This window comes from Anneissia japonica, unplaced genomic scaffold (assembly GCF_011630105.1).
Source record: "Anneissia japonica isolate Jap-2015-1 unplaced genomic scaffold, ASM1163010v1 scaffold1489_len2284818_cov182, whole genome shotgun sequence".
Classification (NCBI taxonomy): domain Eukaryota; kingdom Metazoa; phylum Echinodermata; class Crinoidea; order Comatulida; family Comatulidae; genus Anneissia; species Anneissia japonica.
In genome coordinates, this window is record NW_022698455.1 from 1,201,938 (window position 1) to 1,216,072 (window position 14,135).

Consider the following 14,135-nt stretch of genomic DNA (forward strand, 5'->3'; position numbering starts at 1 on the left):
TCTCGGCGATATACCCATTCAAAGTGCCAGTCTCCCTGCTAAAGTATTTAAAGCCGGGCGCTCACTGTATGACTTGCGTGCATACTCTGCTCTCTGTGAGAGGTAATTGGTGCGACACCATCTACTGATTGCAGGTGGCAGTCTGAACGGGTCGTCATTAAAAAACAATCTGTTGAGCACGTGCCGTGGCGTCGCGTTTTCCATGGAATCGCGTTAGCCAACGACTGTCGTGTGCAGGGGGTGGCTGGCTTTACATAATGTATTATGTTTATATACATATAATATACATAATGTATATATAATTTTAATTTCCCATATATATATATAAACATAAATATACATGTATATAGGATTTAAAAACATTGGCCTGACCCTTGTTGGGATACAAAATTTATAAGAAAAAGAGCCACAAAAGCCTTTCGAACAACACCAATGTTTCATTAGTGGCAAGTGAAATACAGATCGGAAAAGCCTGCTGTCCCATTATGTGGGTTATCTTTTTCTTTATACATATATTATTTAAAATCAAAGCAGGCCTCAAAGTGTGTCCTCAATTTCATACTCAATTCTTCTCAAAACACTATGAAATAACAAACTGTATACATATTAAACTTTCAGATATACATAAAGGTTTAAATTCCAGTAATACTAAACAAATCTTTTAACACATAGTAATATTTCAAGTTTATAAATTTCCAGTGATTACAAATTATCTTCTCATAAAACATGCAAAAATATTTCAAATGTCTAATAAATATTTTTCTGTAAAGAGGGTCAACATGTACACTTGCAAAAAACACTGTGTTAATTCACAAATTTCTATTTCTAAAGTATTTAATACACTGTATGCACCCGTGTAAATATGGTGTGTATCGGAAAGGAGATCGGTTACAGCTTCATAAGTGTAAACAGGGCCTATGCCATTGGTCCATGTGTATTTTACATACCATCCACATTGATTGTATTACTGTTGTTCCACACCATTTTCAACACATACTAATTACTGGAAAAAAAATAACTGTATAATTCTTATATCATACAGTACATGCGCTCCAAATTAATGTACTGTCAAAAAAAATTAAACGGATATAAATTGCAGATAGAAATTAGTCCATGACAGCACAAAATAGCTATTATATACAAAGAAAATATTACTATATATTATACCACACACATATATTGATTAGATTTGAATTACAGTACTCAAATAAGAGCAAATAACAATAATAATAATAATAAATAATAATAATAATAATAATACTGTAATGATAATAATAATAGTAGTAGTAGTAATAATAATAATAATAACAATAATAATAATAATAATAATAATAATAATCATAATAATAATAATCATACTGTATAATACAAATACAATAGCAATAATAATAATAGTATTTATTGACAATATGTTTGTTGTTGATTCACTGTAAACTGTTAACTCTTAATTTATTTTTCAAAACATACTCAAAACAACATGATTTTAAGGTGATTGAAAATTAAGTCAAATAGATATAAATATTTTAATAACAAATAAATTAGCTATGTATTGGGACATAAACCATGCATGATACAAGGAATGAGAGCCACTGAGATTTACTGCAGTAAAAAAAAACCATCAAATTTACGATTTTTATCTAAAACTTAAAGAGAAAGTTTACCTTTTACAACACAGATTTTCCAAAGAATAAATAGAAGGTTGCACACCACACAAAACAAAAACTGGTTTAAGATGTATTGAAATATTTTTAATCTGATCATGTAGGCATGTTTTAGCAAGTTGGGTCAAAGCTAAGAACAAAAGCATAGATAATTCGTCCCGGAGATGGTAGTGCATTATCCAGTCCATGGGAAAAGTATTACATGGTATGAATCACCTAACATTCAAATGTACATGCTCACGAAAGGAAAATGTTTAATAATGAATAACAACTTTTGTGAAATTTCTCAGGGTAAACAAACGAATACTAAACTTTATCTCTCCGATCTCTATGATGTGGAAATTTTGGATAAAATAAATTCTGCAAGATTATCTAAATTTAGGTGGGAAAATACAAACATATCAATCAATCTCCCCAAATATGCAACCTAAGAACCATGAATGAACACATATCTAAAATTATCAAAATCTTCAATGTGGTACATGGGACTCATATGAAAATACTTAACAAATACAATACACACATTCTTTTTAACCAAAGCACCCAAATATTCAAGAAGTACACCCTAAGGACAAACTCAACCAGAAGGCATTATGCGGTGCTATTTACCAGATCCAATATGCTAATTGTGATTCTGTGTACCGTATGTAGGAGAGACAGGCATACCTTTAAAAACCTGACTACAAGACCACCAAAAAGACGTAGCCACTCACACACAAGGGGTCTGCACACGATCATCCAGACTCTCTTCCTCGTCAATCTTACATAAATCTGTTAGTACAGACCATTCTGTCTCCCATAATCATATTCCTAGCTGGGCAGGTGTCAGCATCCTGGAAAACGTTAATGCTTGGGAAGAAAGCAAATTATGAAGTCATCTGGTTAAGGAAAAGACCACAGAACAGTCCACAGACACCATGCACCAGCTGTAGAAGTCGTACTCCACCTAGCGATCGGAACTGAAACTATCAACAGTTCATTGCCTAAAGAATTGTTGCTGAAAGCACAGGAAAAGTCGCAAGTACATATAATATATTATTGTGGTTTAGTAAAAACTAATTTCAATTTACAGTATTATATTCAAACTAGATCAAACAATTCCCACAAAATATTTGTATTGTGAAAAGGAATGTACTTTAAAAAAGTAACAGAAAGAGTGCGGAAATAAATCGTGGAGCTGGCAGCAGAGAAGATACTCAGAGTGGTCAAAGCATGGCAAGATTTACAAGAAGGATAACAAACCAATTTGGTATGCCGGTGTACAGTGGAGGCTCCAGAAATTTTCCGTCAGGTGGTCCGTCATCCGACTGGGGTGCAGGGGAGGGATAGTTTGAACCAAGGGGCCGACTAAGAGCCTCGGTCAGGAATAAAAATCCCTAGTAGGATTTAGTAGTTTTTATGGCTTAGTATGGCCCACCACAGTATTAGGGGATTGCCAATCAAAATAATGTTATTTGGATAGGCAATTATTTTTGGTTCGACGACCTTGCCTTGTCATCAGATGATGGTGGATTTAGGCCTGTCCGACGGGAGGGCGTTCCCCTGATAAGGGGTTACGGTTCTCCAGGGACCTCCTGTTGGCCAAGCACTCAAATTTGGTTACATGTATTTGTTTAAAGGCAAGATGCATCATAATGGAGGAAGCTAATATAGTAACCTAACTGGGAGAGAAAATAACAGGAAAATAATAAATGAATTCCACCAACGCAGGCACATATAAATTAAGAATAATAATACAAAATGAATAAGGCATTATTACTGCACTCAAGTACTTAACACAAATACATATCAACAACGTAACAGGATATAAACATTAATGCAAATGGATGGCAGCATAAAACATAGATAATATGAATAATAACAATAATTTACTTCGTAATATTTAAAACAATACTAATATATGACAGATCAAAATCTTCAAAGTTAATAATAATGATAAAGATGTTCTGTTTTAAAAATAGAAAAATAATATTAATGCTTTCAGGTAACAGCTTTAATGATAATTTCATTAATCAGTGTTCATGTTGGATTCATTTTGCGAATGCGTTGATACATTCAGTGACATGTTCAGATAGGTAGGCAGCAGTAGCAGGGATACTTAATCGAGTCGCACTGTTTCCATCTGACTTTTTGCTTGGTTGAACTTCCTATGCTATATACGGTCATGATGTGATGTCATCATGACCATATTTAGGTGTGTCCCATGTTTTTGTCCAATAAAATTTGGACAGGGCTTTACACAGTTTCACACTACATTTGTTTTGGTCAAACTGACCAGGTACATGCTTAGTTTGACCTAAAAATGTCCAACATAACATTGGCATAACACCCAGCAAGACTGTTTACCACAAAGCAAGCATAAAACCTTTCAATTCTAATAATTATATACTTTAATTTATTATAATAAGAATAATATATATAATATTATTTAATACAGTAATAGTAGTAGTAGTAATGAATAATAATAATAATAATAATGATAATAATAATAATAGTAATAATAATAATAATAGTAATAATAATAATAATAATAATATTACACATCACTAACAGCTTTTGTGATTTTCCTAAACTCAATAAAAACTTAATAAAAAGGCAAACCACTATATAGACAAGTTCCTCAATAGAAATACAGTATGTACAAATGACCTTAATGGAGTTATGCTGTTTCACATTGGATTTTGTTTGACGATGCGACGGTAGAATGGAATCACTCATATGTGACCGTCCTACTGGGCGTCCTACGCTCTCTGCATACATAGATTTGGCCAAATCCATGTATGCAACAAGGAGAACTTCACGTTCTCGCATGCGCAGACGACTTTTAGTGACGTCATTACGTTATACATCCTACTGTCATGGTGCAACCGAAAGCTCCCTAATGACAAAACTTTAAATGTCTGGTGGTTGTAACTGAAATTAAGTTGAATAAAGTTGGAAATCTTTGAAGTTGTGATATCTATTTTGAGCTACACACTCCAGAAATATGTGCATCAAATAACAAGATTATATACGTTTACTTTGCATTCTGTTAGACCTTAGCATCAGTATCCAATGTATAGATAGTCCAATCTGAAGATATCCGTCCTTTTTTTTTCGCTCGAAGTCGAATGTGTACGCTTCACACACTCATACCATTAAAAAATATACTATACAAACTACTTGAAGTCATATGTTAAGTTTAGTTTATTAATAACAGGCAAGGCGATCACCTGTAGACACGTTCTTGTTAGCACATTATGAGAAACAGGTGCAGAATGCCTACCATAATTTATACGACGTTAGACAACTTGATGATAGGCAGCTTCTGTATTTCGGTGAGTAATGTTCACATGTTGATTCCCATCTGGATTCCAACATCTTTTTCCTCGTTTTCCCCCCTCAAATTATGTCCACATGGCAGTATTCGCCAGTGTCCAGATTCTTGGCGATGATTTGGTTTGGGTCGGCATTTGGTACTCTGTGTTCCACAAACACTCTTCTATTACATACATCCTAATCAAAGGAGAAGGAAAAACATAAAGAGATAAAAAAAACATTTAAGAGATGAGAAAAATATGAACCAACGTTTTAGAAAAAAAAGGAACAAAGACACTTGGATTGACATTAAACTAAACAAAAAAAAGACCTGTAGCTTGGTGGTTACCATAGCAATATTCTAATCTCAGGTTTTTGGGTTTAAATCGTCTACAACACCAAACATTTATTCAAAAAATCCACTCTGCTGTCATATAACAATTTTATATGCAGCATGGGAAAGAAGGTATAAAAAAAAAACACCATATAATATATTATTTATTTACACAAAATAAAACTGTAAATACAAATCAAACGAAATCTGGGAATCACACCAATTGCCATTCTAATCTCTGTCCAGTCTATCAAATTTTCTTTGACAAAAATCAGTATACCTATGTATAGTCATGATGTGCCTATATATGGTCATAATGTGTTGCTATATGACCAGGCATACCACATGTTTTTTTGGGTTTTTTTTCAAATGAACTTTGATAGCCTGGACAGGGCTTTCCCAAAACCAATGTAGTTTATCTTTTCTTAGCGCAACAGTTTTGTTGGTCCAGAATATAGGCCTACTGCAATTTACTAAGCAGGTTATTTCTATGCTTATATCTTAAATGCTTAAATAAGTGCCGCTCTTGATTAGGGCGCTGAGAGAATATTACCCTGCGTGTAATGAAACACTTTGAGAAACAGGGTTTTATGCAGTGTTACAATAAATTAATAACACAATTAAGACACATTTACACGTTTAGAGTCTTTACAATGATGTAGGACTTATCATAGGCCTACTGAACTACAGGGAATACGTGAAATAGGCAACATAGGAACAGGCAATGAAAGCGCCATGCCAATATTTTTTTATAAGCGTCGCACTGAAGCCTCCAAAAATGTTATAAGTGCTGCAGCGCATACTCAAGCATTCATGGTACACGACAAGAAACTATGACTTGTAATGAAAACATCTTCCACAACAATTTCAGATTTGAATCTTAAAGTTCAGTTAAGTGTTCAACATATCCAGGTTTGCTTAGCTTACAGATTTAGCGAGATAACTAAAGGTCATTGGTTGCTGAACTTTAGCATATGACCTTTTGAGCAATTAAAGAGTGTTTAGGTTTACTATGGGGAATCTTTAAGTGATTATAAAGTCATTTTAATGAGGTAATCATGATGGCTAACAGATATATTAATTCCCCAGTATAGACATTCTGATTAAAGGGAAAGCGGTTGCGAGCCTCCACCAGAAATTGACGAAAATAACAAGTTAATGTCGCAGATGGCGTAATGAATGGTATTAAGGAATCATTGCGGTAGGTACAAGAATTATGTGGGAGTACGGTTTAACTTAAACGTTGTTTTGATTACTTTCAATGTAATCTATCTAAATTCTGCTTAACGTTGGTTCATAATAAGTAGATTATTAATGTAAAGAATTTTGAAATACATATTACATTTCAAGTTAGAATTTATCTTGCCTTGGGGCATCTAAACTAGAAACCCAATTTGGCTGTTGCACTACATTTTCATCAAGTGTAGGCGGACAGAAAACAGTTATACAGGCCTGATACAAAGTTCCTTAAAGAGGGTCACTGACAGCCAGGGTCTGAGAGTGCATAGGGAGAGGGGGAGAGGTGGGGGTCTAAGGGAAGAGCCCTGGTGGTGTCTATGGGGAGCAATTTACCCCAGAGCTGAAGCATTCTAGCATATGAATAGTGAATTAAATTATTATTTTGACGATGGAGAAAGGGGAAGTTCATCTTATCTGAAGGAGTTGGTTGGGTGGGCCAAACTATAGAAACCCTCTGTTACAGGCCTTTTCTAGGTGGTTATAAGAATATGAAATTTGGTACAGAAATCTTATGATTTAATATTAAACAAAAAACAGAAATGCATTAAAAATTGTGCATTTATTAAAATCAAGATTTAGCTAGAACCTATTAAATATGCCATACCTGCCGTTTTGTTAATCAGAAATTCATATGGCAACAGGGAATGCGAAATACATTTTAGACTGTTCAGTTAAAATATATAAGCCATAAAGATAATCTAGCGAATTTAATACGGTACTTGATGAATGTAAATTGGATTGACAGAAGGTTATGAGGGTGAATGGCTGCAAACGTAAGTGATTACACTCAACTAATGAGAAATTTGACAGCATACATGTAATACCGATAATTTGTTTATATTTATTATATATTTTGTAATTAGCATCTTAATGTTAGAAAAAAGAAAGAAAAAAGAAAAGAGAGAGAATTAGAAGTTTAGATTTTACATTTGAAAGAAAAAGATTCATGTATACATATACATATACAGTATATGTATAGCTTTAGCCCTGTTGCCTTTTTTCTTTTTTTAGAATTTAACTTTTAACTATTTTAATGTATTCGAATAAAAAAATTAATTACTATAGGACTCATAGCTGTACAACCTATAAGAGGTTCAAATGAACTCCAATTTCATTAAGTATTTTAACATGTATTCTATCTACTTTATTTATTATATATACAGACAAAAGGGCATTGATATTAAACTTGTATGTTGCACCATGGAAAACATGAATCTACAATTTACAATCAAATTGGTATATTGTAAATATATTATATTGATTGATTATTTTACAAATTACATTAAATATAATATAAATTATCCAAGCCCCTAAGCACAGTACCAATAAACTCTACCAATAACTAATACTTCCTGATTGAATTACTTTACAAATTATTTGTAGTATAGTTTCTTTTATCAAAACAAAATATAAATGCAAATATATTATCTTCCTATTAAGTTAATTTATCATTTCCCTAGAACTTAAGTTACATCCGTTCAACCACCAAAGTGGGAAGTATTTTAGACTCTAAAATCAAAAACACATTAGAAAAACATTTCCATACCTGTTGTGTTAAAAAACAAAAAAACAACAAAACTTGAAAAGGATTAAACTTAAAGGATTTTTCTCTCTGGATTATTTAAAATTAATTTGTCTCTTGTTTGCTTGTTTGACAATCTTACCAATTTATAGTTCCCAGCAAGAAATAGAATATGATTGTGTCAATATTACATTGATTTGATTTTATCTTTTTATAACTAGCCAGTATTGCACCTTAAAGCCAGGCTTCCAAGAAGAAAAAATTCTAAGACACAAATTGAGTGTTTGACAAAAACTCTGGAATAATGAGATACAGATTTTTGAATATTAATAGATTGTGTGGACAAAAGAGTGGTTACACCCCTTTTCCACAAGGCTGGCCTATTTTGCTACTGTAGATGGTACGCGATACAAATTCAAAATTGTTTTATTTGTGTATTTTCTACTTTTAGGCGTAAACACATATTTGGTTGTAAAAAAAAGTTTTCCTACCGTCCTACTCATTTTTTGGATTTTCCCAAAACGTGGCCAACACAAATTTTTTTTTTTGGCCTGATGACGATGGTGATAATGTTTACAATGATGATGATGTTGATGATAATGATGAATGATATCAGAGGTAGGTGACAAAATAAATACAAACAGATAAATGACGAACTCACCTGAAGATACCTGACAGCGGCTGATGACACCTTGGAACAGCCTGAGATATAGAGACACTTGAGGTCAGGACAGTTGTTGGCAAGGGCTAGCACACTCTTATTGGTCAAGCTATGGACACCTGACAGTACAACTTCCTTCAATGGACAACATCGAGCAAGTTCGGTCAGGCCACTATCAGAAACCTATAAAATAACAACCACAAATAAACTGTCAATATCATAAACTTATACCATTCTCACACTGGCAATACTTTGCAAACTGTAACAAACTGAAACCAAATCGATAAGAAACTTTTTTGAGATATCTCGGAGGACCCCTGTGACATCTCAGAAGAAAAGCAAGCCTTGTTTCTTTCTTCAAAGATGTTCGAAGTAATATTCAATGTGCATGCTTTCATACTGCTACCAAATCAGTACGGACAAAGATATATTGTGTGTGCTAGTCCTAGGTTTATTGCTTTCCTTTCGAGTTTTCACTGGTTTGGATTACTTTGTGTGTGAAATGAATAAAATATCTGAGGAGATCAAAGTTGTTAGGGTCCATCCTTTGCCAGAAAGAAGAGAGAGAAAAAATAGTGTACGTAAATCATATCTAAACAAAAATCAATACCAGCACCCCTACCACCCCCACCACTCCCTCCATCGCTAGGTGATTCACATGCCCATGGCCCTCCCAGATTTTTCTCTGGATTTGCTCCTGGTTACCCTTCTCTATTCTCTCTCTATGATCAAACCATTGTAATCAGCCCATCTGCATACAGTCGCTTCGAGGGCTCGATTTAACTTTCTTTGGTGACTAGCCCACTGGGCCAGCTTACTGTATATTTCACTAGCCCATTGGCTATTTTACTAGCCCAATTAATGACTACATTTTACATCAGTAACATTATGCTCTTCGCCAAGCATACTTAAAGCAACAGTTTATAACTGATCACTGGCCCACCGGGCTAGTAATATGGTGGGTTTACTAGCCCAGAGGAGTTTTGACTAGACATTGTACGACGGACTAGTACTATAAAGAGCCCTGCTTATACCATATTAAGGCTTTCCTTTTAAGTTCAAATGAGGTCATTCTAACACTTAGGGTGACACGGCAATAATGAATAAAAATATTTGGTAAGTTTGATGTGAAAAACACACAAACAAAATCCCAGACAATCCTAGAATAGTTGTAAAATGTTACCCTTGTTGATAGACTTAACACAATATTTGTCTAAATGCCTAGCAGTGCTTCGTAAGTGGTTCATGACCATTTACGTCTAGTGAAAATTAACCCATCCCGAGAGACTGTCTGTCTGACAGATTAATACCGTTGATCCACATTCATTGTCTGAAAAGAATGTTTTTGAACTTGAACTGATGATGATGTCCATTAAAAAAAAAGAATAAAGATAATAATGTCAAAATTATTACTTTTTATTTGATTTTCACTATAGCATAACAGTGCGAGTGAATGTTTTACAAGCACCAAGTTTGCATGCTGCCCTTAGAGGTAAATACAAAAAATCACTTCGGCCCTTGAACTGATTTTTATGCAGTAGAGTATATGAGAAACTGTTGCTGTTTATAAGACACAAATTTAAGGCAGACACTCACTACATACGGCAGTCCAGAGCCGACGCGATTCTATGGAAACGCAAGAGCACGATGCATGCGCAACATAACAAACAGACAGCGTTGTGTCATCTAGCGCTCGCATAGAATAGAGTTGGATTTGTCGCATGGTGTCATCGTCGTACAACATAGTGATTGCCCGGCTGTAAGCGTTTCCTGGCTTGTACCCAATACTTTCCTACTTACTTGATTCGTGCTAGCGATGCAACTTTTGAGTGAGATTTCTTTCAGTCGATGACAGTTATTTGCTATGCTATGCAACATGTCATCATCTAATACCTTCAAGCCGGCCATAAAGAGTCCTTCCAGATTCGGGCAGGAGGAAACGAGTGCCACTAATACGTGATATTTTATCTATAAAAAAGAAACACTGATTATTTAACTACAAATAATTTAAAATACATTGTGTATATATGCGTATCATAAATAATACGTTCAAACAAGTTCAAACAATTAACGGAGCTTACCAAAACATTTTGGCTACTAGCATCGATAGAGCCATGATTATGTAAATGATATCTTGAGGTTAAAGTGTCATCCTTCATGCTTAAATGATTTGGCATTTCTAAGTAAAGCTCGGGTTGCATAAAATCGCTACACTGTTACTCTTTTCACTGAAATCTTTGCACTGGAAAGCTGCCGCTACGCATTTGGAGAAGGCTCTTTAATATGACTGACTTACCAACGTCGCTGACAACTGTCATCGATAGCTTGGAAGCCAGGCTTTGGTTTAAGTCGTCAACCGCCTGATTAGGGCTACCAACGATAGTAACCAAAAAGCAGTGATGAGCTCCATTATTTTTTTTTTTTTTACTTATCCATGTAATAGTTGTATTTGTGTAGAAGCTAGTACTGGTGTGTATTTTATGTACCGTACGTTTAGCATAGAAGCATGCATCAAAGTTGCAAGGCTTTGGATTCTAACACTACAAGTAAGGTGCTAGTCATATTGTTGGAGTCCCTGGGCAACACAATCCACCCACGAATACAATGTGATGTTAATGATTTTAGTGAAATTGGACAGCGCTAAATTGGATATTCCCACTGACCTTGAACATAAAACTATAGTAAGGTAAACGAAGGGCAGATCGGGGCAGTGTGGCTGTGATCTATCAGTCTTTCCTATTTATAGGTATCAGTAGCGGATAAAGGAATTTGTAAGAGAGGGAATCCAGATAGGGACTCCCACTGATAGTGAGTCTAGACCACCTCTGCCCCACCATGGTTCGGGCCGAGGTAAGAAAGTTCATGATTATTTCATTTTAATTTTCTTTTATTCTAGATTTTTAAATAATTTTCAACAAATTTTTAGGGTCTGGGCCAGGTCCCCCCATCCCCACCCTCCAAGAATTTGATGTCTCACACTTGATACGCTTGAGTTGTCTTGGTACTTCGATATTTGTAGCATGGATGAGAGTCAGGTGAATTTCATCTTCTTTATAAAACTTGGTCTCTGTATTTTTCATATTCATTCATACATTAGTCAAAAAGCAGGACAATGTAGGTGTTGGGTAAGACAACGTTACACCTATCACAAAAGCGGCACAATCCTGCCAAAAGTGGGACAGAATTGGAATCTTGTTGTACTGGAAAATATATGGGCTCTACTCAAATATAATAACAAAGAAATACATGTGTTTAATTGCAATAAATAACTAAGATTTTTCGTGATTTACATTTAAATGCTATAAAAATGTACGTACATCTCTACAGCCACTCAGCCTGATCGACTTCAAATTCTCGGCTCTTCTATTGTCCCGTAAAAGCTTCAGGAGTGGCTCCCCCGTGATTCTCATGCAGAATGCCAAGGCCAGCTCCTCTAAGTTCACACAATACTTCACAATTGACCTGAAAAAAATGTAGTGAACAAATTATCATTAAAATCTTTACATCACATACACAATTGTAGATTTAATTTTTATCTGCCATCTATTTGTTTACAACTCATATCTAATGACCCCTTTGTTAATACCAATAACATTAATGTACTCACTTTAATGTTGAATCGCATGCTGATTGGTTACAGCCGCTTAGATCCAGTTTGGTCAGTTTTCCACCAATGCAACCAAATATCTGATTATAAAAATTAGAAAAGTTTCTTAATTACAAGAAGACTGATAGAGGGCAGCAAACAATAAAAACTTGAAATTAAAATGGTTGTTTGCATTATCATATTGGTGAGTCCTCATGCACTCTCCAGTTAAAAGTTGAATAAATATGAATAATGCATGCAACCATTTTTTATATGCACATAGCCATTAAACCATCAGATATTTATCTGTCAGGCTCAAAGGACAATAAGCAATGTTTAACCAAACATTGCATATGTTTGTGTCATTGTCTCAATTCTCTTCAAACATACAAATAATTTACAATGTAAAAAGCATTAAAAAAAAAAACATTCATTTTAAATTCATTCAGTAAAAAAATTCCAACCATTTTCAGTTCTTTCCAATAAAGCCTTATATCATAAAATACATTAAAACAGTTTAACTTTAAAAAAATATCAACAATCAAGAAAAATACAGAAAACTGCAGGTGACAAAAGTCTGTTAAAAATGTCTGCTAAGTCTGACAGACAGAAATCTGATTGTGTTATACTTAATGCCTGAAGAACAAGGTAATCAGACAGAAGTATTTGAGGTTCTATTCACACAATCAAGATTAATGTAACAATACATATTTGGGACTGATATGATATAATCATGTATAAATATGGGTATGATATGACATCATCATCATCATTTGAACTGTTTCTGCTGGTATATATATATATATTTTTTTTTTATAGTCTTAGCATTTTTTTATATTATCTTAAATTATTATGTAAATTTCAATTATTCCTTAATTTTGCAATAAAATTACAAAAAAAAACCAAGAAAAAAAACATGACGATCATGGTCAAACATAGGCTTAGCAAGTGAGCCGTCCGGCCATCTTTTGGACGGCCAAAAATTATTTAGGACGGCCACTTTTACCATGACGGCTTGGACGGCTTGGCCTAATCAGCTCGTCCTAGCCTAATTGGGCCTGGTCTACCTTCAGCAATTTCTTTATATTCTTCAAATCTATCGAAACTAAAGCTAAATCACATTTACGTTTGATAAAAACAACCTTTATTGATTGCATGTACTTTGTTTTCATACTGGGATGGTGGGGATTCCCAATAAAGTAAGGCTTAACCATTGCCTACCCAGTGAAATGTTCACTTACAACACGCGTCATGTTAAAAACATTTATACCCCACTGGAAAATGGACGGTTCTGCCCACAACATGGCTCTACAAATACAATACTTGAGATTCGGTTCCCCAGCATAATATTCCCATATTTGGGCATGTAGAAGTGGTTTGGCGCAGCAGGAACGGGGTTTCAATCCCTTACTGCATTGCTTCTCTCCACCCAGGAATACAGTATAAGTGGGTACCTGGTAGGGTTAAATGCCAAAATCTGCTGATGTAGCTACTGCTACATTATGGAATACTCCCCCCAGGGAGCTTGAGTTTGTGTTCCATAGGCCTTTAATCCAATGATAATGATAACATGAAGCGCACGAAGGGATTTATCATAATGCTCTATACAATTCCAGAACTCGATTTAGTACTAGCCCAGCGTACAATGTCTAGTAAAAACCGCTCCGGGCTAGCCTATTTACTCCTCATGTTGCCCGGTTGTCTAGTGGAGAATTAGCTAGGAAAACATTTTCTTAAAAAAAAATTTAAAAAAGCGGAAATTTCGAGACAATCCCTGCACAGGAGGTACCGCAGCCCAGAGAGTACACTCCAGCTAGCTTTCAGCTCTCCATATG

At 34.7% G+C, this 14,135-nt stretch overlaps 1 protein-coding gene across 5 annotated transcripts in view; it reads right to left on the minus strand.

Annotated features, from left to right (window-relative positions):
• Positions 1 to 606: 606 nt before the first annotated feature.
• The window catches only part of LOC117102588 (F-box/LRR-repeat protein 20-like), a 20,601-nt gene continuing 7,072 nt past the window's right edge, over positions 607 to 14,135 (minus strand). For all 5 annotated transcript variants that reach the window (XM_033242910.1, XM_033242914.1, XM_033242913.1 and 2 more), the window contains exons 8-12: positions 12,322 to 12,401; positions 12,032 to 12,176; positions 10,515 to 10,682; positions 8,715 to 8,897; positions 607 to 5,156 (exon numbers count right to left, since the gene is read on the minus strand). In XM_033242910.1, the coding sequence (XP_033098801.1) occupies positions 5,043 to 5,156; positions 8,715 to 8,897; positions 10,515 to 10,682; positions 12,032 to 12,176; positions 12,322 to 12,401 (690 nt within the window). In that variant the 3' untranslated portion in view covers positions 607 to 5,042. The remainder of the gene's footprint in view (positions 5,157 to 8,714; positions 8,898 to 10,514; positions 10,683 to 12,031; positions 12,177 to 12,321; positions 12,402 to 14,135) is intronic.